At 38.7% G+C, this 24,453-nt stretch overlaps 1 protein-coding gene and 1 long non-coding RNA gene across 7 annotated transcripts in view; one reads left to right on the top strand and one right to left on the bottom strand.

The window, feature by feature from the left end:
• The window catches only part of LOC146477242 (uncharacterized), a 135,630-nt gene that overhangs the window by 57,736 nt on the left and 53,441 nt on the right, over positions 1–24,453 (bottom strand). The window lies entirely within an intron of this gene.
• LOC146477243 (uncharacterized) lies at positions 4,750–11,599 on the top strand. The gene is made up of 5 exons (XM_085113505.1): positions 4,750–5,753; positions 6,379–6,861; positions 8,701–9,050; positions 9,809–10,007; positions 11,068–11,599. Exons 1-5 carry the CDS (start codon positions 5,705–5,707, stop codon positions 11,184–11,186), a joined length of 1,200 nt encoding a protein of 399 aa, XP_084969631.1. The 5' UTR covers positions 4,750–5,704; the 3' UTR covers positions 11,187–11,599.

Genomic DNA, 24,453 nt, shown 5'->3' with positions numbered 1-24,453 from the left:
TTATGTATATCATCTCACCATTTAAGCAACACTTCTTCCATTTTTCTAGAACCAGTCAGCAATAGAATCAAAACAGCCTTCACCCACCCCTGTCCACACTTTTTGATTGGTTCATTCTTTGTAATTGCCCAAATTACATGAAATGAAGGTTTGAATATTTGTTTTAACATGGTTATATAATTGAAAACCGCTACCTAATATATCATTTCTCATTGCAGCTAACACAATGACTGTTTAAAATCAGTCCTTCTCGTATCTATTAAGCAGTTTACAAACAAACATGGACAAGTTGCTTTTACAGTCAACTAACATGCACAGAGCTTTTATGCTTGTGACGGGGAAAATTACATTACATTTCTCTCTCCTAACAGGAATAATATGCTGTGGTTTACAGTTGGTGAAACTGTCACAGGATAATGTGATGTCAGTTGCTGGCAGTAGACAACTGTCAGCAATTCCGAAATAGTGTGGAGCTTTGCAGCTGCACGAATCTGTACAAAATAAAGCATTTCTACAATGAACAAAAACCTTTACATATAACTTAACTTCAACAAACCCAATGTCATTCACTTCAACTGTGTAACTGTTTCTTCGTCTTATGTTCAAATAGCTTTTGCTGTGAATGACATCTCTGTTTATTTTGATTCGCTTAAATGCAAATGCTTCCGATATCTCCCCATGTAGTTCCTCTTCAACATAATGAGCTAAAACTGCACTTAATGATGCTGGGGACAAAACTCCAAGTGCAAAAAAATTAGTAGCTATTTCTTCATGGTTGCACTTTAGAGAATATCGTCCATCGGTCATGTGATCATAAAATTTCTTGCTGGCCGAACCATTTTGCAGGAGAGGTACAAGTTCCAGAATCTTTTGTTGAACACAAACAGAAAATGCAACCTGCAGTTCTACTTTGTTTGTACCATGAAATAATGTTCGTAAGTAACCATTGTAGTCCTCGTACCAAAAGCAAGAGCAGGACCATAAAGGACCAATGTTCTTTACACAGTCGTGAAGATGTAGAAGACAGTGAACATTATATGTCTCATAGCGGGCTCCATACAATGCCTCAATTCGTAAACAAAAGTGTCGCAATAATTTGCCCGCTTTACTTAAAGACTCAGTTGAGACTGAAATCTGGTCTAATAGCCAGATTGCTTCAACCAGCAGAATAAAATGCTGGAAGTATTCATTAGGCAAAATATTCCATAAACATGGGATACCGTAAAAAAATAAAAATGAGCGAAATTCTGATGCTTTCCAATGACCAAAATCCTTTGTATGCTTCTTGGTGCTCTAGAAATACAGTTGGGAGGTGTAATATTCAGTAAGCGCCTATCAACTTCATCTAGTCTTTTCCTAACATTCCAGTCCTCTGTTGCATGTGCTTTGTCAAACCACAAAGTCATGAGCATCTTTGTCACACCCAAAAGAACACAGTGCATGTAGTCAATTCCAATACCTTTTATTATGTCAAACCCAGGGACGAACATAAACCACGAATATCCTTTCACACCACAAACTGGGGAATACTTTCCCTCTAGTTTTGACTTGTGGGCATCATAAGCATGCTGCAGCGTGTTTTCGTGTGTACGATCTGTTCCGTAGCCCAGTACTGGGTTGTCTCTGTTGAAGGGGTATGTACGTGTGTGGCCTTGAACACTTGTCTTCACAGTTTGTCCTCCCTCCAAGCAATAGGGGCACCCACCAAAACCATTATACTGTACAAAGTTTTGCAACAAACACTTTGCAGGAGCATCAGCTGTGGCACTCAACAAAATTCCTCTCACTTTGATGCCATTTCCGTCATTACCTTTTGGAATTATCATTCATAAGAAATAACAATAATAAGAAGCTCATTGAGCTTAAAACTAAACATGAAGTCACGACGCTTGCTCAGTCTTACTCAAAGCAAAAAAAAAAAGCATGAACTGCCCGGGTGGCTTTTGGCCCCCTGCGCAGTTAAAAAGAATTGAAAAGAAATCAGGTTATACCACTTAAACAACTTCTGTAGATTAGGAATCAACTTTTGATTTTCTTTAAATTCATTTGGGCACATTCAACCAACACACTACTTATAGTGCTTGTAATAGATTAAAATTTTGCAAGGTATGTGGGAAAGTTGTATTGTGCACAAAAATGTAAAAATGGATATACACACTAACAGATTCACTTCAGTACAAAACACAAAAAACAATCTCATCGTAACATTAAGGAGATTAAAATAATATTACAGATACCCAGAAAATGGCAAGAAAAAAGCATATCATAATGGAATTTCCATGCATAAAAAAAAACACCTTCGGAGTAAATGTCTTAGAATTCTTTGCTGAATGGCTGCAAAAATGTCAGGAAATCTGGCTTGCTGTATCCAAACCACAGTCCAAGGAAAATGCAGTTGGATCTTGCAAATCTAGTAAAATAACACAAACAATGCAACTGTCAAGAAGAGGGCAAATGATGCAACACCAAGTGAAATAAAATAAATAATTTAGTTCCTCATTCTTTTCAACTTTTTCACATTTTGGATTTCAGCCAACTCCCCCCCAGCAGGGACATACAGTGTACAACTCCTAGTCAGCAGATTGACCATTTGATATTATGATTGTGGGTGCAAAATCAGAGATGTTCACAAACCATACTTTTATATCTTTTCATCAACCTTACAAATGATGATGATGATATGATGAGTTTGGGGCCGCTTTAACAGTAGGCGGCGGTTTGTTCCAGATCCGAGAGATGACAAATGAATAAGAGTTATGACGAAATCTGCTATTATATTAATTTTGAATGACGTTAAGTCCACTATTTCTAAGGTTGTTAAAGGAGTGATTCGTGGTTTAAATAGGTTGGCCAAATAACTTGGGCCGTTCTCCTTGTAGCATTTATAAAATATTATTAGTGACTGTTCTATACGTCTATATCCAGCATGTTCATATCTGCTGTTCTAAGGACTGATTTGTAGTTTATGCTTTTTCCCAAGTTCATTAAATGATGGTGATGCCACTGATGAAGGTGATGATGATGATGATGATGGATTCCCTAACATATAGGTTTTAGGAGAATGCATTGCATACCTGCAGTTTGGTGGAAGCTCATTTACAACCAAATATACAGGCCAAATACTGTATTTTGAAGACCTAAACAGGGCTACACCATCAGTAAAAAGTTGAAAACTTATATGGATTTCAGCTTTCCTTTTTTCATCTGAGACACCTTTAAAAAAGCCATCACTTCCAAAATGCTTTTTGTACAATAACCCATCCTGAATATCTTCAATGGCATCTGGATTGATCTTGCTTCTACTAACTGGATATTTAAGAAGATCAAGAATTCCAGTCTCTGAAAAAGTAAAAAAAAAAAATCCAATTAACAATTATTCCATGTGTGCGCATTGGATACTGAGAAGATAGACATCCAGGTACATAGCACAGAGTTTCTAATGCATGTGAGTGTAATAATGGTTTGATTAAAAACACCCTAAGAAACACCTCAAAAGTGGCTACAAACATTGGGATAAAGACACATGCACCTACCACGTTTGCCATTGCGTCTAAACCAATTAAAACACTGAAATTTTAATATGTAGTTCCATTTATCCATACCTCCCCCACAGAAGGGATATTTTATAAGAACCTCCACCCCTCTGGAAATTCCAATTAAACTCCATACATTTCTTTAAAATTTTTTGGTCTTTGAGGACCCCCCCCCCCCCCCCTAAGGAATTTCCAATTTCTTCTGCTGGGGGAGTCTGGATATATTCTGGAACAACACAATACACCATAGCCAGCTTTTTTGTATAAATATACAATGCAAATGTTGCAGTTAATTTTTTTTTATTTCACTTAATTTTTAATTTCTAACAAGACAATTTTTTTCAACAAGGTAAATTTAATTTTAACCTACAGTAGGTTATTTTCCATTGACTACGTAAATGCAGAAAAATCCCCATGATAGTGTCCCTTTCAAAACAACCTGTGTAATCATTAGGTCACTTACTTTGAATAAGGTCCCTGAGCTGGCAAATAAGTGGAATGATGATGAAGTATGAGGACATGTCTTTCTTGGTTAGGTCCTTCAAGCAGCTCTTGTTTTTACAAAGTTTGTTATCTGCTATAGCCAATCCTTGATACTCCATGCAAAAAGTGCAGTAGTAGTGAAACTGGATAGGATTTTTCAATTTCATGAAAAATTTCTTTAACAGCTTCATTGAAGATGCGCACTGATTTGGAATTGCACAGTGTAGACTCACAAGCGTCAGCAAATCAACAATAGCGAGTCCAGTTAGGCAGTGTCGAACGGCGTATGTAACGATTAACAACATGCTAACAGCTACAGTGATGGGTGCTCCGTTATACAAAGGAAGATCTTCTGAAGCCTCATCTTTTCTATAAGTGTTTTCGTCCTCTGTTTGTTCCGCAGAATCGAAAGCTAAAAGGTAATCTTCGACACCTTCTTCTTCTTCTGCATGTATTCTGTCTTGTTCTGATCTTGAAAGTTTAGGATCTGCGGGAACATCAAAAGGGTTGCTTGAGTCGCTGTCATTAGACAATTCGCTGTGCTTGAAATAATTTTCCTCGCAGTTATCGAAGAAGTCTCACTCCAATCCGTTTGGGAAGGCACGTCCGTCTGGCTCAAAGAACTCTGCGATGGTTCACTTGTATAAATTGAAAAGCTCCCGCCCGTGGATGGCATGGTCTCTTCATTGTTGGATGTCAAGACTTCAGACTCCTGCAATATCTTGGGCCATCTTCTCAAGGTGTTTCAAGGAATCTTTAGTTCTGGCTGAGAGAGATACTGGTTGTAGGGTCCACGTTTACCTCATTTACCCTGATCTTTCCCTGAAGTGTTATCCGCCATTTTTCATCCTATTTTGCGCGCTGACAACCGCTGACAACAAGAATCAAGTGACCGAGTGCGCGAGTGCGCACATTACTTGTTGCTTTACCGCTGACAATTAAATGCTAATGTGATGTGGTGGTCCGGTGTATACGGGATATTTTTTTCTCCTTATTTGGAGCTTAGTTTTGGCGGTCAAATTGAAACGAACTCTGTTGAAGTCAAAGGAGTCCTTTGTTGAAGTCCTTTGATCCGCTACATTGCCTTTTCTCTCCTGAATTCATTTCAATAGGAAACAATGAGCACCGCAAAGAAAGACAAAAGGAAGACAACCCCCTCATGCAGATATGCAGAGAAAAGTAAGTTGTTATAAGTTAAAATGCCAAAGGTTGCCTGAAATATATTGCACAATGCATGCATGGTTGCACGCGAACATGGCTAGATCGTACTCGGAATATATCGTAGACAAGTTTTAAGTCCGCCTGATTAATTGAAACAGTAAGAGTCGCCCTAGTAAAATAAAATTATCTTCCTCTTCTTCTTCTTCTTCTTCTGAATATTGGCTTTTCTGTTGGTATATTTAAGCCTTTTGTTTAAATGCATTTTTTAATATATGAACTTGACCTGTAGTTCTTGTGAGACTAATATATAGGAAAACCCAATTAACTCTTTCATGAAGAAGTCAAGGGGGCTAGCTGCCAGGACGCGAGCCATATTTTTATGTTAACTGTTATTTTGTGTATTTTGGAGGCGAGTTACAAAATTGTTCCCTCTTTCAGGATACTTTCTGGTTCAATTTATCGAAGACAACATCAAGTTCATTGTGGACGAAACGGGACTTAAAAGGGATGACAATAATACTATAGCCATGTATCAGGACAAGAAATATTACCCGTGTGTGGTGCTCAGTGAAAGTGGTGAGTGCAGCTGATCTAAAAAGTCACAAAGAAAACATAAGCTTAATTTTAATTACTGCATGCATTTACAGATGACTGGTGAGACATACGACTACACAAAGGCAACTAAATTGAAGCTAAATTAACTAAAAGAATTTGGCATTTATATATATTTAAAAAAGAATCATGCATTGTACATGTAAGTAGTCTTTCTGAAGTCAAGACCTCAATAATTAGCTTTGATTTCTTGTGACTTAGTTCGACCAAGTAAAAGAATACATCAAATGGAGTTATTAATATTATTATTATTATTATTGATCCAGGCTCAGTAGTTCAAAGGCTTATAATTCTGGCTATTGGATAAATTGCTATCAAGTGAATATAGCATTTAAAAACATAAAAAATCTGCTCTGTCTACTGGATATTGATTTACTGCTCTAAATATTGATTTATTTGAATAAACAGTCGGACCTCTATTAGGCAGCCACCCTCGGGACTTTGAAAACTGGCTGCTTAATAGAGGTTAACCGTTTAATAGAGGTATCGAATACTGCGGGTTAGAGACACTGAAATAAATAGAGGTTCTACTGTATTGATTTATCTGAGGGACAGGGTTATCCTTCCTCCTGTTTTTTATTCTTAACAGATGATAAAGAGCAGTTGACTAAAACAAAAACTGCAATGGATGCCATGGGGAAGAGAAGAAGTGGCTCGGGTAAAAAAGAAAACAAATCCACTGCAGGAAAAAAGAAAGCCAAGAAGAGTCCAGCTGGTGTTTCCCCTAAGGCAAAAAGCCCACAAGAGAAAATGGAGGCTGAAAAAGAAAAGGAGGAAAAAAAGAAAGAAAAGCTGCAAAAAAAGAAGGCCTTAGATGAGAGAGACATGAACATCCTTGGCCAGCTTTCGGAACTGAACCAGTCTGTAATTGCTGTGAGTGAACGTGACAGAGAAGTGGAGGAAAAAGAGAAAAAGCTTTTAAGAAAGAAGCAGGATCTTGACAGAACGGAGCAAGAAATGGAAACACAAAAAGAGCGACAAAGACAAAAGGCAAAAAAGAGTTTGCCTGAGGAGGACATGCTTTCTTCTGGAGATGAAGAAAATTATGATGATGATTATGAGAACATTTCTGGTAAGTAGCTACTACTTTTAATGCTGTTGAAAAGCATTATAAGACAAAAATGTAATGATGCGTATACATGTATTCATAAAGGATTGGTGAGTTTTGTGCCAAAAATTACATTTTATAGTTTTTATTTAAAATTGTTATCTATATATTTTATTAATTCTTTTTAATAAATGAGGCTTTTTTCCTATGATCACATGATGGCATGACATGGGGCAGTGTTATATTATTTTGCAGTAATGACATGCATAAGAATTTTGAAGACAGGTATTATTGTCTAATTAAGGCCGCGGTGGACAGGATTCTTATCAGAATGTATTTATTTAAATAATATGCACGAAGTCAAACGACTAAAACCGACAAAAAGCGAAATATTCATGAAAATGTCTCTAAAAATATTCTGTTCTGCCTCAATAATCGCACGTGATTTATTTCGCGTAGCACGAACTTTTTGTGCATTACTAAAATAGGCCGTTTGAGCGCAGCAAGTTTCTTTGTCAGAAGTCTGCATTTGGTTTTTATAAACAACAGCAAACCTTAAAGGCTAAAAAACAACTATATAGATATACTGATTCAAAATGTAAGCTGTACGGTGACAAAAAATAAACATGTTAGAGTTTCAAAAAAATTAATTTCTTCTCCTCTCTGTCCGCTTCGGGAGATTGTGTACATCATGACAGGACACGATAAAAATGTATCAATTATGCGAACCAGAGAAATTTGCGACGAAATGTAAATCCAGCAATATTCATGCACGTGTCTTTCGTTCGAAAATGGTGAGGTCGGCGAGAGGGAGGCAATATCGAAAGAGTGGTAGACTGCGTAAACAGGGTGCGAAGAAAACGTCCACAGCACTGGCGCTGAGACGAGTGCAAGACAAATTACTTGCGCAACGTGAAGGATCGACTAGTGAAACTAGCAAGTCCAGTTCAAAGAAGAAGAAATCAATTCCAGCGCCAAATTTAAAAGGCAACCGAATAGTTAATATTGGCCACTTTGGAAGATCGCTTCAAGGGGTAATTGATCATGCCTCAGTTTGTCCTTGTAAGGGTACTCCTCGTTTGGAGCAGGAAATTGAGCGGAAAGGCTCAGCTTGTGTAATCCAATTCAAATGCAGTGAATTTCAAAGTATTGTTGATTTCTGCGTACACTTATCTATGGCCCGTGCAGTAAGATTTTACCAAAATTACCATAATCCAGGTTTGAATTAATCAGCTCCCTCGTGTTTGCTCGGAAAGCCTTCGGAAGCGTAAAAACAAGCACTTTTGTGTCCAAGAATATAGCACGGACAGACAATTTCACGAGTTGACACGGCAAGATGATAAACTAGGCATATTGTAGATTGTCATATCATGGGCCGAATTTTAAAATAAGCCTTAGAAGGTAAGATTGAAGCCTTCGAATTTTAGCATGATAGATTTTGCGCCTTTAAGGGAAAATATTTCTTAAGAAGCTTGAAGTTAAAAAATCCGGCTATGATATGACACAATAGATGTTGTAATAGATCACTCAGTGGTAAAATCAAATTTCTCTGTGTCTTCGTGGAGGAGAAAACCTGGACACAAAATCACACTTTTAACAAATTTAATTTAAGTTACTTTCTGTATTGCCCTAAGACGCCATCTACACATTATAAAACGATCATAGTGCACTTTGATCATTCTCCAATACGTCTGCTAAGTTTTGGCGAAATCGGCTTTGAACTGCTCGTGATTTTAGGATTTTAAAAGTGGTACCCCTGCCAATATTTTGCCTAATGAATATATTCATGGTCAACGTATCCACCGCGGCCTTGAGGTTTGAGATAATAAAAGTCTTTGATTGTGGCATGGACCTTTTTTTCAGTGCTTGACGACAGTGGATTTGATTATTCCACTGATGATATTGACGTACCTGAAGCCAGCAACTTAATTCAAGCTTTGCGAACCACTGAAACTGTGGAGAGACCAGTTACTGGGATAAAGCATCCTAGAACAAGTGTACTGCCAGGCACTTCAACTGCAAAGAAGTGTCCCAGAAGAGAGCAAATTGCAGAATGCACTCAATGTTGCCACTTGCTTGCTAAAAATAAAGAGCTCAAAGAGGCAAATGCCCTGCTGACTGAGCAGCTAAATAATTCCAGAGGTCTGGTAGGGCTGCCAGGTGAAGTACCGAGAGCTGGAAAAATTTCACAGGAAACTGCTAAAAGATATCAGGTAAGAGTAGTGCATGCAAATTACAATACAAGAAAATATAATTTTCTTTGCAAACCCATTTCTCAAAGATTCTTATTGCCATTTTGAGCAATTTAAATAACCTTTTGACTGATTGGTCAGTTAGTTTTCCTTAGTGATAGCTCTGTCAATTCCAAGCCTTGCATCACCCCCCCCCCCCCTCCTCCTTTTGATTTAAAAAATGTTGCAAATGCTTCATGGTGTGGCCAGCTTATGCGTTCATATGCCCCACAGCTCTTTCATGTACTGTGCACATTCTTCTTTACGTCATCTTAATTGCATGTGGAAAGAGTGCAAGTATTTGAACATGCATGCTGGGGTGGACGCATATGCTACTTTTAAAATCCGAAAGACCGCATTGCTTTTGACAATACCCCACCACTGGGCTGACCATCATTGGCAAATTCCCTACTGTGTGGAAGGTGAAGTGAAAAAATGCCCATGGGTAGGGGGTGGGGGCGCATGAGCGGGCTTGGAATTGACGGAGCCATAATTGACATGAACATTATTTTGTGTTCATTGTAGTTATTGGGTTAAATGCACAATGAATACGGCAACCTTCTCTCTCCATACTCTCATGTTCTTTGTTAATTTTGGACCAAAAATAATCGTAGGATTTCATTATTTAGTACACCTTCTGGGAAGTTTTACTCAGTCCTCAAGTTTGAATATCCCAAAAATGTACATATGAAAATCGATGGGCCAAATTGAAGATAAACGAACGTCTTTTATACTTGCAGATGATTGAACTGTCACCAGGAAGGGGTGTGTACCTGTTTGAAAGTCACCTTACCAAGGCACATTCAAAGAAAACTGCAACAGCAACAGCCTGCTTGCTGCTGAGCTGCTTTTATAGCGAGCAGGAGCTCATTGGTAAAAGCCTTGGTGGCAAAAATAGAAAAGCATCTGTTGATACAGACATTTTGGAGAGTATACTGAGTATGTATAAGTAGAGATTAATGCATTTTTAATTAATTGTGTGCATGTGCACTTAATTAAACAATTTTTGTGAATGCATGAAAAAATAAAAAAAAATCTCCTAAAATTTACAAAAGCAAAGTTTCATGACATGGCAACAAATTTAGTTAAAAAAAAGAACGTGATCAATGTGATTAACCAGATCATTATCCACTAGGAAGCTACCTGTTTTATCATCTTTTGATCAATACAGTTAATTGGCCAATGTTTTACACGAATATATATTGAACAGACAACAGAGAAACTGAGGCAGTGTCAATCTAACTATCATCTCCATTATAGTTAGATTGACTCTCCTTAAAATATCTTTTGTTTGACATTCATCAAACTTACCATCATTTGGTTCCTATATATTTTTGTTCAATGCTTACAAACAGTGCTTTAGGCAAGACCTGTCACTGTTGTCATGAAGCTCTTTGGAACCTCTTATTCCATTGGTTCTTGTAAGTGTGAAGCTCTGTGGTTTTAGGGCTAGGGTTCATTGTTGCTATTGTTTGTATATCATTTTCTGAGCCAATCCTGTGAGACGTTCCAAAGAGCTTCATGGAGATCCCACCTGACAAGATGACCTACCCCGAATCACCAGCTAAAATTCATTCTGGCTCCATTTGTAAGGGAGCTTTAAATGTTGTTTTCTGACAGGTACTATGCAATGTAGCACTGGCCTCAAAATCTTAGTGAAAGCACTGCTAGAAAAGATTTATTTCAGATTCTTTGTAGAAAGTAAAAATTTTGACAAAGCTTTATTTTCTCCTATCAAATTTGCAAAAATATAATTATATACACTTGAGTGTGCACAGTGTTGTAACATTAATTTTACAAGTACACTCAGAAAGTCATGGAAGGGACAGCTTCAAAAGCTGGGAATGTAATATATTACGTCAAACTTATCAAACATTTAGCAGATCAAGTGGTAAATTTTAACATTTGTCATGTATGTTACAGCTGTTGGCTGCTCTTCATCAAGTCTAAATGCCAAGTCTCTGGAGTAAATATATATCCTACTCTTTATTTTTCACAGGTTTTACAAGTAAGAAATTTGCAGACTTGACGTCAGAAAGCCCAATAAAGATTGCCCTCAGGAACAAGATAACTTGCATTGAGGCTAAGTTTAAAAAAAAGACAGTGAAAGTTGACTAAACAATAGATACCCAAGGGCTAGGTTTACCTTGGCAGAAGGCTTAAAGGTAACCCTAACCGCCTTTTAAACACTCAGGTGAGTTTTCCCCTACCTGAAGAGCATTTACAAGGCAGCTAGGGTTATTCCTCGTTATGGAAACCTTCTCCAATCTTGTAAATAGTCCCCAAGTCTTTCCTATTTAGAAAACTTTGAAACTGAAGAAAATGAATTGTCAATGATTTCAAAATTACGTTTTCAATTGTTAAGATCAGTTTATTCTATTGAGAAGAAATTTGCCTGATATTGAAAAGTTACAAATCTTTCTTATTAATTCTTATCAAATGCTTTACCCAGTGAACTTATTTTCAATTTAAATTTCTTGATCAAAATATGATATAAAAATATAGTATTTCAGAAGACATTGAAAGTTATATTTTTTGTTTAATAAGACAGATTTGTGTTACTTTACAATGATGTCAGTTTTTTAACTTTACTGTTTAAAGAGCAAAGAAAGTTTTTGTCTTCACTGATTTGCCACAAAATTTTAAATAAATATTAAATTATACTAGTGTAATACTGATAAACGTCTTGACTACTAGTTATATCTAATATTATAAAACCATCGAGAAATTGCGCGCGCTGTGATTGGTCAGTTCGAGTTCATTATAGCTCCATAAAGCATGCTTCTTACGTCACGCGCGTGCTTTATGGCGGTAATAATGCACGCTGCTTACGTCAAAAGTTTGAGCGCGCGCTACTTAAACATTTTATAAAAGAAATAAAGAACTTGTCCTCGTGCATTGTTGAGTTATATAAGCACTTGGGAATTTTTAAGAACACTCGAGAAGTGCAAGAAGCACTCGGCTACGTCTCGTGCTTCTCTATGCACTTCTCTCGTGTTCTTAAAATTTCCCGCGTGCTTATATAACTCAACAATGCACTCGGGCGCGTTTTTTACTTCTTTAATATATGTACTTGTATTTTACTGGGAGATAGCCATATGCATAAAGTATACTTGAAGTATACTCAAAAGTATACTTTAAGTGTACTTTTGTGAAGTATACTTTGCTGGATGTCCAAAAGTTATATACTTTAAGTATACTATTTGTAAGTATACTTTAAGTATACTTAAAATTCAAATGAAGTATACTTTTTAAGGGGTTTATCACCTATTTGAATTATACTTCAAATGTACTAGAATTCTACAAGGGGTATCATTTTTTTCCTCATTTAGTGATGTGTTCTTAGATTAGTCCTTAGATAAGGATTATATCAGTTAAATTGCAGCTCGTAGGCGCCACGTTTTATGAAGAGAAAATAGCTTTTTAAAACTGAAGTGTCCGCTGAAGTATTTGAAAAGCGATTTTCATAGAGATTTGCGTTTGTAATCTGTTCACATTAGCTGTTGTTTTGGTTGGTAGGATATCATTTTTCGTGTTCGGTCTTTAAAAAGGGTATCCGTTTTCCCTTCCCTTACTCTTATAGGGTCAGGGTTCAAGAATCTTTGCGGCACACCCCTATCACAAATTTTCAGGAGTAACCCCTCTCCCGTGACTAAACTTTACCTCATAAATTTTCTGAATTGTAATGTACTTTCACAACAATAAAACACTGGAATTGAAGAAATTCTAATAGCATTCTTTTTCATCTTATGAATTCCTGTTCTTCCTATAAGGTTATAATCTTCTAGTGAAAACCTGTAGTGATATTCCAATTTTCCTATTTCTATAACTGGCTTGAAAGAAAAAGTCAACAACAAAGACCAGTTCTATGTTGTTGTCAGAAGGGGCTCTAGTCTACAACGGTACCTAACAATTTGGCGACGTGAGGCAAATAGAAATTCCCCAGAAAATCTATTGAGAGTGCATTTTGCAGGCGAGGATGGCATAGACACTGGTGCCATGTCAAAGGAATTTCTATCATCAGCCATCGACAACACGAGAAGGGAGATGTTTCCAAATGGCTCTCCTACTGACTCTATGCTTTATGTTCACAAAGGGTTCTTTCACACATGCGCACAGATTTCTTCAATCAGCATTGTTCAGGGTGGACCACCCCCTTGTTTCTGTGAGGAGTGTGTGTACAATATGCTCATAATCCCTGAGATAGATATGAATCAGTTCACTGCAGCCCATCATCGAACCAAGCATGAGAATGAAATGCTTGTAAGAATTGAGAATGACCCCAAAGAGATGTAGGACACAATTCTGGAACATGGGTATACAGGGATCATAAGCACTGACCATCGTGAGGCAATAACTGGTACAGTGATACTTCTGATGTCAGCTATTACGTAAGACTATCCCAGTAGTCCTTGCTGGCTACGGAGTTGACCATGTGCTCGGTGTCATGTAACCTTCGTATCGATTCATGAAATGTATTGTGCTTATAATCTAGCCTGATTTCTGTCTCAATAACATTACACGGTGTCAATAGCGGGATAAAGTGATTCGACAATGACATCTTTCCGAGTGCAGCTGTCCGAAAAGTTTGACTTCAGTCATCAAGAAGAATTGCCCAAATGGAGCCAAAGATTCGAACGCTTTTGCCAAGCACCCTGGTAAAAGAAGAAGAAAGCCAGATCAACACGCTGATCTACGCAATGGGAGATCAAGCGGACGATATTTTAAACTCCTTCAACCTGACTTCTTCCCAGCTCAAAGAATATCACATCGTTAAAACAAGATTTGATGAACGTTTTGTGGTTCGCCGAAATGTTATCTTTGAGCGGGCAAAGTTAAATTGACCCCGCCAAGGGGAAGGCAAGACTGTTTCATTTTACAGAACCCTCAAGGATCAAATGATTCGACATTGAATTGTGGTTGGTCTTCAACAATTCAAATTGTTGGAGAAACTCCAACTCGACCCTGAAATTACCTTGACAAAGCGATAAACCAGGCGTGACATAGCGAACCTGTCAAGAAACAGACCCTGTTGCGGAGCAATTTCAAAGATTCCACAGAAACTAAGAAAGAAGTCGATGTTGTGAAGTCGAGGAAAACGCCGAAATTTAAGAAAGAAAGCTCGTCAATTGCTTCAAAGCAGCCGTTTAAAAATCTATCCACACACCCGATTTCGAACCGCTGTAATGGCTGTGGAAAATCGCCGGGTCACGCAAGAACAAACTGCCCAGGAAAAGACGTGACACGCCACAAATGCTTAAAGAGAGGCCACTGGGAAGCCGTTTGCAAGTACTTGATAAATGTAGGCGAAGTTGAAGAAAAATATTGCATTTCTCGGTGAAATCGGGACTGAGCCCACCGAGTCCTTTTGGTCAGTGGAAATAACACTTAACGACTCTTCTGTTCACTTTAAAATTGACACTGGAGCGGACGTGACTGTTACTCCCGAGAGAATCTACAAAACGCTCCAACCGCTTCGTTCACCGAATCAAGCAAGACCTTCTTTGGGCCCGCTGAAACTATTCTTCATGGTCGTGGATGCTTTATTGGAACAGTCCAGCGAGGAAACAAAGCCTCACAGCAGGAGATATTTGTGACAGGAGCCCACCAAGCCCTCCTTGGCTGACCAGCCATTGAAGCGTTAAAGGTCGTCAAAAAGGTCAACGAAGTGTAAGCAAAAGATTTCAGTGCAGAATTACCCAACGTCGAAGTAGCTAGGCTGTCTCATACGACATCCTCCACCATCTTCGCCAGGCATGGCATCACATATCAGCTCTTGTCCGACAATGGTCCACAGTTCTCCGCAAGTTCATTTGCCAAGTTTGCAGAAGAGTATGGATTTACCCACATCACAACCAGCCCTAGATACCCACAAGCAAATGGCCAGGTAGAATGTGCTGTGCAAACGGTGAAAAACTTGCTCAAGAAAGCAGCAGATCCCTACAAGGCTCTGATGGCTTACCGTTCTACTCCCCTTGAGTGGAATCAGCCCTGCAGAACTATTGTCGGGGAGGAAAATCTGAACAAGAGTCCCTACCCTGCCTACCCTTTTGTGCCCAAGTTGGCCATACTTGCAGCAGTTTCGACAAAAGGATGTTTCACTGAAAACCAGACAAAAGAACGACTTTGACAGGCGTCACTCAGCTAAAACCCTCCCAGACCTCCCTCCTGGTGGGTGCGTTTGGTTACCAGACCAAAAAGCTGAAGGGACTGTGGTAGACAGAGCTGGTATCCCTCGATCCTACATAGTGGAGACTCCTAATGGCCAGCTGAGGAGAAACAGATGCCAACTGAACCTTCTTCCTGGAACACCCAAAGTAGATGCAGCAGCCACTAGCCCAGCCTCTCCGGTTGTTGGAAAGACTGACAGTCCTGTGCAGACAAACACTCTTGCGCAGACCTCTGAACCTGTTATTTCCAGGAGAACCACCCGAAGCGGTCGGGAAATAAGACTACCTGAACGTTTCAGAATCTAGTGACTGTGAAGTTAATCATTCATCTAAGAACTTGGAGACTTTGCTTACATGTTGCCGTTATTTTTAATCTCAGGGAATAGAACTGATTTATTCTGATTTCACAAGGACCCAACATTGATTGTTTAATTTAGGATAAGTTCTTACCAACTCCGAAGGGAGATGTGATGTCAGCTATTTTGAAGACTATCCCAGTAGTCCTTGCGGGCCACAGAGTTGACCATGTGCTAGGTGTCATGTAACCTTCGTGTCGATTCATTAAATGTAGTGCTTATAATCTAGCCCGATTTATGCCTCGATAACATTACAATATTGAGCATTGTGAGCAAGAGGCTGTTGTACCTCAAAGAGTTCAAGAGAGGACTGGACCATTATGGTTTGCTGAGTGTACTTCAGAATGGAGACCTATGCAAAGAGCTATTCGTCATCAATCAAGATGACGTAGATGCCAATTACGTGCTTTCTCTCCTACGTCCACAGTTCTCTGAGAAAGGGACATCCAAACGACTAGCAGAGGAAACAGTGTTTGATCACCTTCATGACTTTATATTAACTACTGAAGATACCACAGTAACCAGATACACTGAAGAGCTTCCCTATGATCATGAAGACACAGAGGATGTAGCAGGTGGGGAGCATAAGCCAGAAGGTTCTCAAGTCCAGTTCCAGTCTGCCGACATAAGTCCTGCGGGTATTTTAGGATGGTTAACTGGCCAAAGACATCGGCCAATTAATGGAGACAAGTTGCTGATTGTAGTAAAGTTCGACCACAAATGCTTGCAGCGACAACACAACCACACCATTTGTTTTCCTATTGTTGGAGTATGTGCAAGAAACATCACCCTACCAGTGGCCCACATGCACAATGAAGAGAAGTTTCAAAGGGTCATGCTTCTTGCTTTTTGCAAGGGACAGGCGTTTGGTAACAGTTGATCTACAATGTAACTGTATGTGCCCCACCTAAGTAGGAAAGATGTGCTGCCATAGAATTTCATTTTGTTGTTGTTCAAACCAGATCTGGTGATGGTGCTGTTTCAGGTTACGTGTACACACACTCTGCCTGTGTTAAAGGCGGTTGAGTTTTAATTTGCTCAATTTTAGACACTAATTAAAAGCATTGTTTCTAAGCCAATATTTAAGATACAGACGTCATTTTAATACCACTAATTTATCAATTCATATACATTCCAAAAAAATTAGTTTTTACAAGAAATATTTAATGGTTTGTCTGGAATTTTAAGAATTTAAGGGTGCTGTCATTTATAGGAAATTTTCTGAAATCAATAAAATGCAAATGGGAATTATTATTTTCTTCTAAAATTTGGGACACGTTTAAAATACACAAAACACATCTTTTCAACCAATGCGCATTGTAGTTTTGTTTTGAACTGTTTTAAGAGCGAAATTTAACAAAGTTTACCTTTATGGAGAGTAACGTCCACTCACTCGTGGTGTAATGCACTCTCTGTTGCGCACTGCGGGGTAAAGTTTTCTTTTCTCATGCAGTTTAAAACTGCCAAGTTTCAAACATCTACGCCATATCGTCTTGAAGAAAATATATTGAATATTTCCTAATCTCACACAACGTAAGCCTTTTCTGTACGTAAATCGGCCATAAATTGCCCAAAATTGCTCACGTTCGATCCATTTCTGTTCATTTCAATGGTGGCCATGATTTAGGTATCCACAATTATTATTTCCAGCGGTAAAACGCAAAATAAGGCCCCCAAATATGGCTGAGAGACCCATACATAGCGTCTATTTTTCCCGCGAAACCAATAAGCGTTTAGCTTATCACCTTCACATAGCAACAACACCTTGATCAGCGTGTTGACACTTTCAATATTTGATGCGATGCTTATGGGAAAAGCCTTCACGATGCCCAAGGCTCTGGAAGTGGTTCGAGAACGCGTTTAGAACAATTTGAATCATCACTTCGTTGTCGACATTTCTCTCTTGGTTCCAAGATTCAAGAGACTGTCTTCTCCTAATGTTTGCAGGACGCATAGATCAAGCGATCAGCGAAACTGCCTAATTTTACCGTCACTTTTCCTGCGTGACATGAGGGGAAGAAGTACGACTGCTCGCACTCCAGATAATCGTTCCTTGCATTTCGCGTGACCTTTATCTGTTCGGGGCTCCAGCAAACCTGAAGGGAATATATTGGAATAGCGTGTGCTTTTAGGTAGTTGGCTATAAGAGGTGAAAAGAAGAAATGGTGTTTACTTGTTAAATAATCGCGCTAAGAAGTTAATTGCGGTATTACCACAAACAATATTAATCACGCAATAGATCAAAAGAAGTAAAGTTGAGAAGTTCAAATTACCGGTTTTGAGGAAATTCTGCGTCAAGAGCATCTATGCTTTTATTTCATTTCCTATATCGCCCACCAGTGAGTTGATCGCGAAAGATGTCTTTTTAGTGAAGACCATAAATTTACTTCATCCATATAGAACTGAGAGAACTCCAGAACAGTCTCATCTTTCACGTAAAAGAGAGCACTATTGTCAACATCATACTCTTTGGGGAATTGTACACGAAGAAGACGCAAGGATTTTCGCAGTAGGCAGTCCGTGTTTTCCCCGCGAAAGACCTTGTAGAAACCAAACTTCTCTCGCCTATCTCTGAAATTTGGTGTACAGGTCCCATTTTAAGTAATCTCGCATATGTTAAAAAAAGGTCATGATCCGAAAGATACGATTTAGTCTCCAGGAATACCTTAATAATAATTATTATTACTGGAGACCGAAACACTTTTATTTGAATGTGCTGGTGCTTTTACATATAGTTTTTAAGATGTATCATTGCTTTGGCGCCTTTGGTGACAAACCTTTTGTCCGTGTTAGTGTAGGCTGAATTTTATAGATTATAATTTGATAGATGTTTTTTGACACTGGTTCATGACATAAGCAGCTTTTTCATTGCCAAATGTTGTTCACATTTGAGAGACTATAAGTTGGTTTCATTGTACATTAAATACAAATACATAAAGCTTCAACATAAATAGTTTTCTCCTGAGCAAACTAAATTTGATATACTAATTTTGATTAGCCATTGATTATTCATCGAGTAATGGCAATATCCAATAATTAACTGATGTATTACTTATAAGAGCCTTAAAAAACAAAAATTTTGCCCATGTTAGTGTAGGAATCTTATAGATAATAATTTGATACATGTTGATTGACACTAGTTCATAACATCAATAGCTTTTTCTTTACAGATTGAGAGATTACAAGATAGTTTTATTGCCTTTACTTTAAATGAGAGATGAGGGCTATATATTAACTCTTTGACCCTCTCGTGTTTCCATGTTTTTTTGCATAAATTAAATTCTTGCAAGACCGCAAAAATTCAAAAAACCCCAGGAGGGAGGGAGAAGGTGTCAAGTTTCACACGCAGAGCATGCGCAAGGCACGACCGGAGTCAATGGGTTAAAATAATACAAAAGAGTACATTGTGCCGTCTCCTTTTTCCTCACCCTCACTTATTCATTGACAAAATACCAAGAAGTAACACTTTGCAAAATCTTTCTGCTCCAGTCATCTCTGTCCTTCCTCCCCCCCACCTCCCAACGTTGATAAACAGTCAAAGACATGTCATCCCGTCGTTTCAGGTTCAACATTGATGAGGGAGAAGGAAGGGTGCGGATAGGTCGCTAAATTATGTCAAAGGCAAACTTGTGACAGTAATTGGTGAAAGTTTTAGCTTTTTGGTTGAAATATTGAAGGAGATACTGGCTTTTAAAAAGTGCAAAATTTCTGGGTGGCAAAAGTGCTAATAAACCCATACATTCTTTGCAAAAGGTGAAAAAAAAGAAATGGGCTCAAATTCCTTGGGACAGTTCATCGGGCAATGCTCTTGTCGCTAGACCAGAAACTGAAGCGCTTATGCTAATGAGGTAAAAATTGTCAACAAAGACCCCCTTTTGTCTAGAGTACTTGAGATAGTCCCTAGTGCTCTCGATACTGTTTGCCTTCCTAAGCAACTACGGCAAAGGCAAAGTATTTGCGACAGGTCCTTTCACGTTTGTAAAATAAGATATGGCGATATACAACAATGCATCGCCGAAAGTTGAAGACAAAGGGGTGACAGTATACAGCCAGCGTTAAAGCATCTACCCAGTGTGTGACCATTTTCGGCAATGGAAATTAGTTTTTGAAATAGTTCAACTGCGACACCTCCTAGTTCCACAATGGTTTCTACCTAGTACCTTCCTGGTCACGGACCATAATGGCAGGAAAAAGCCTGCCGTTGACTCTTACGAGAAGGAAGACGAAAATGGCGATGATATTGACCCAGCTGTAGCTGAACTCCTTAAGAAACTCAATGGATAAAATCAAAGAAATTGTGGCAAAGCATAAGCGACCTGCAAATTGTCCTGAGCTTAAGCCCATACGGGTAAACCCTCAAATGTGGGGACAACTGGCTACGACGCAGAAGAAAGCTGACTTGAAATTGACGAATTTTCAGCAGCTGGTACACAAAGTGACACAAACCTTGCAAACAAAAAAACAACAACAACAAAAACACTTAAAATAGTGCAACCACATTCAACGTGCTTCTCCCCTCCCCCATAAATTTTGACCCGACATCTTGTGACCATGTTTAGCGAGATCTTATCCATGGTAATTCATCATTGATTCGTGTTCGTTACTCCCTACTAGGAACCTGTTTCAACCATTCGACTTCTGTTGGTATTTTTCCTCTTGACCCTTTTTCAATACTTTCTCCGCCATTTCCAATAGTTACTCTTCTCACTGGAATACGACTTGAATCGCTAGGTGTACTCTTAGCACAAACAGGTGTTTTGTTAAACGTTTAAGGTTTTGGTTTCAACATCACTGTCTATAGGTGAGTGAAATACGGCAAAGTTTTTTACTAGTTTTCAAACGTATAGCGACATTTAAACATCCAATTTACATTCCTTTGAACGTTATCTCAAGAAATGAAAAGAGTTCCTTAAGTGGTTGTGTCGAATAACGACAAATTCAAAGCAACAACAGCTACCTTGATACTTTTCTCGGGTGCAGCCACATCTTGCTTTCTTGCAAGTATCCCATGATACACAGGTAAAAAGTAACCCTTAACCCTAAGCCCGGATTATGTACATGGGGCTTTACTCTGAACTGTAAACTGCTGGTTGATGTTTGCAGGTTAAGAGGAACACCCTCTATCCTAAGGTCTCTTATGACACTGGGCAACAAATCAGCAAACTGAAAGCTGAGAAGAAAGAGTTGCATAGGCGGTTCTGATCTTTTCAAATCTTGGTTTCCTGTAAATCAGATGGGCGGATGTTGATGAAGAATGTATGAATTTAAAGACATTTTCAAATTTTGACCAAATTCAAACTCTTCAGCTGTCTTCAAAACTTAACAAATCTATTGAATTTACAGCATGTCTTTGATGCGTTTCGAGAAAATGGGATCCTCACCAATTGTTATCCCAGCAATTTAACTGTAAGTGTGGGCAATTTTTATTACTTCATCACAGCTCTAAGCTATATGGAAGGTTTTTTGTCCCTAAGTTTTACTGTGGTGAGTTGGGCTATGCTGATCGGGCTGGATATTATGGTAACCACATGCACGAAATGCCAATGAGGTATACAGAGCTTTTACCCAGTCATGTCAAGCAAGTGACATATGTATGCTGTCGTATCCACGGATCAACATGCAATGCCGTAGGACCAAGTACCCATTGACATGCTGAACTTATATAAAGCCAACAAGACAGAATCGAAGTCTGACGTGGCCTATAGTGGACATATTGATCAATGACTTGTTGGTGATGTTGGACATTCCGTGCATAAACCTGGAGGAATTTTCATGCCCAAAGGTGGAAGAACTGGTCCACATAGGGTTCGGGTATAAAGTGTGGGATTGCAGGCACCACCAAATTTCGGGTGGGGTGCATTGCTTAACCATGGAGTGGCAGATCTTGTTGGAATCGATTGGTTTTACAGTGCTACGCGCACTGCCATTGACACTTGAGAAGATTTTTGATTAAATTTTGACATCTTTTTGACAACTTTTTGCCAGCTTTTATTTAAACTGGCCAATCAAAACATGGGAACTGTCGAGGGTGGAGATGTCAAATCGTCAATTTCATTTCAGCATCCACTCTCGAGGGATTCACAATTCTCAACAGCAAACAAACATGGCGTTTCAGGTAAAAGTGGAATATAGAGGCAACCGATTTACTACTTTCCTCCTGGAAAATGTATTGTATGGAGGTCTTTTGTGTAGCATCAAGAAATATTATTCTTCCTTGGCTCACCTAGCTAAAGATAAAATCAGACTTCGTTACCATGAGGAGGATGGCAAAATGGTGAATGTTTGTCAAGTGGATGTTTTTGCGTTCCTGGAAATGCTTCATACTGCGAAAGAAGTGAGAGACCGCGACTACAAGAAAATATTCATTCAAGCCAGCGAAATTGACTCTCCATGCCCGCATAAGATGACACGGCTAGACTTTGAACCCAGAAATCCAAGTACTAGCGACAAACTTAGTTGTTTAGAACCAAAACAGCTGTCATTCAATTCAACAATGTTGTCGTCAACAAGTTTCACACAAGACGCGCGAGCGAGTTCTACCTGTACCTCAACACTAAATGACCAGAAAGGACTTAGCCCTTTGGATTCAAAACAACAGGAGATGACAGAAAATCTTACAGTTTTGCGAGTCCCGGTACCTACTGCAAAGGAAGAACTGGAGAAACTTAATCAACAAGGAGTACAAAAAAGAGTACATGACACTTGCGAGTCTACGAGGTCGCGTGTGTAATAATTGCCACGCAACTGGCCATACAAAAACAACATGCCGCAATCCTCCATGTTCAGATATTGATTCATGTAAAATAAAAGATAAACATCCTGAGCACAAAATGAAGGTCAATGAGCTTCAACGAGAGATCAATTTCTTGAAAATCAAGCCGCTGAAGAAGAGGCAAACATCAAAAGTTTAGCAAGTGCATGTGAGCGCGCGAAAACATCATTCTTTGGTCTGATGCGGCCGAGATTGAAGGCGCAAAATTTACTCAAATATGGTAGTGGAAAACGAATTCAACTGAACCGTGATCTTCTAATTTTGCAGAGAGCATTGAATAATAAAGTTCCAGACTGGGGTGAGAGCGAGGATTGGAAACTTCCACTTATCATTGACCAAGTTCAGAATTCTGAGTTGCAGGCAATGATGCCAAAATTCTTGTGACTATGACATGTTTATTTCTATATGATGTACGGTTTTCTTTTACGTTGTGTTATCGGGATCACAGTTTATATATTTTTCGGTTGAAACACTGCAAGTGATAAAGAGATAGATAGCTATTTAATATTATAAAGTAAACAAATGGGATCACAAAGGCGAAGGCGGACTCAATAGCCATGTTCTTATTTATTTTTATTCTAAGTTGAAAATAAATAAATCGTTCTTATTGAAAAATGAAAACTAGAAAACATATCCACAGTGGCGAAAATACGAGCGCGAGTTTTGTGACGATCTTTGTAAAATAGCCTCCGCGATGGCAATTTTAGTTTCATGTTCTGCTAACAATTGATAGCGACGCAAAAAATCCTTTATTTCACGAAAACAAAATTCACAAGTATTAAAATCAGGATGATATGGTGGCTGAAATAATAACCTTATCCCACAGTCAGCTAGCATGTTCCTCAAAATAGGTTCCATAAACCGTGCATCATGGAATCCACAATTGTCCATTACAACACAGTCTCCGCGTTCAATAGTTGCACTCCAATCCTGTCGTTTTAGCCGTAGGGCCTCACGAAAAAAGTTAATAATTCCATACTGTTGGAAGGGCCATCTACAATGTTATAAAATTCAACCCCTTTTATAGAGTGTAATAAATTAATTGTGTAGTTCGAATTGGATGCGTAGCGTTGAACTTCAAAGGCAGGTTCGCCGAGAACAGCGCTGCCATACTTTCTATTCCCTGTTGTTTTGATTACACTAGATTCGCCGAAAAAGTGTAAGTTTGTTGCCCTTAAGTTCGAAATTTCGGTAAGAAAAGCATCCACACCACTTGTTGCACCAAGCGAAGTAGATTCGCATGGAACGACGGTTATTCTCTTTCTTGTTATGGCATGTTGTTTTTGTGAAACTCTGTTTATTTGTGAGATGCTGGGGAGGTCAACTGGGTGAACAACGCCATCAAGGAGTAATCTTTGTCTGATTTCATTTCCATAAATGCTTAGGCTCATAAGTCTGCTACATTCAATGTATTCGGAAACAGTCTCATCTATTTTGGGTCTCACGAAAGTTTTCCTTTGGGCTCTAAGAGCTGTATTCGACTCGTCGTAACATTTGATGACTTTCCCGACGTAAGTATGACTCACGTGAACTTCCCGTGCAATTTGACGTTCACTGTGCCGTTGTAATGCAGGTCTAAAATTCTATCCCTAAACATCGTCGGCAAAGAGCGACCGGCATTGTGATATATTCCACAGTTGCTGTTTTGTCATAACTGGACATCAGCTGCAGAAAAAAAAATTGCAACGGACATGGCGGTTGTAAATGCAAGCTTTGAAGAACTAGAAAATTAGGAAAGAAAACTTACATGCATTTTTATCTTCATTCATGATTAGTCCGACAATAGATTATACTGAGCAAAGTGAATCGGCAAATTCCCGCGCATTTTGTTACCGGCGTTAACACGATTTTATTGGACAATTGAAACAGAAGCCATCAGAAGTTGTCAAAGAGATGTCAAAAAGTTGTCAATAACTAATCAAAAACTTTCCTGGGTGGCAACGGTTAGGCGCGTAGCACTGTAAAATTAATCAACTCAAAGTTGACAAAGTGTAACAATTAAAATGAAAACTTGTTAAAATTTAAAATTTGAAATCATCTTGCTCTTTTTGCCGGGTAGGCGGACAATTTGAATGTCATTGGCTCTT

The sequence above is a fragment of the Pavona decussata genome, unplaced genomic scaffold (genome assembly GCF_977016875.1).
Source record: "Pavona decussata unplaced genomic scaffold, jaPavDecu1.1 SCAFFOLD_71, whole genome shotgun sequence".
Lineage (NCBI taxonomy): Eukaryota > Metazoa > Cnidaria > Anthozoa > Scleractinia > Agariciidae > Pavona > Pavona decussata.
The sequence above is the reverse complement of the archived record's forward strand: the minus strand, read 5'-3'. Positions and strand labels throughout refer to the sequence as shown.

Excerpts from the sequence above, each read along its gene's own strand:
- LOC146477243 (XM_085113505.1), top strand. The coding sequence starts at position 5,705 with ATGTATCAGGACAAGAAATATTACCCGTGTGTGGTGCTCAGTGAAAGT. Across the intron at positions 5,754-6,378 it reads TGTGGTGCTCAGTGAAAGTG|ATGATAAAGAGCAGTTGACT; the intron begins GTGAGTGCAGCT and ends TATTCTTAACAG. Across the intron at positions 10,008-11,067 it reads CATTTTGGAGAGTATACTGA|GTTTTACAAGTAAGAAATTT; the intron begins GTATGTATAAGT and ends TATTTTTCACAG.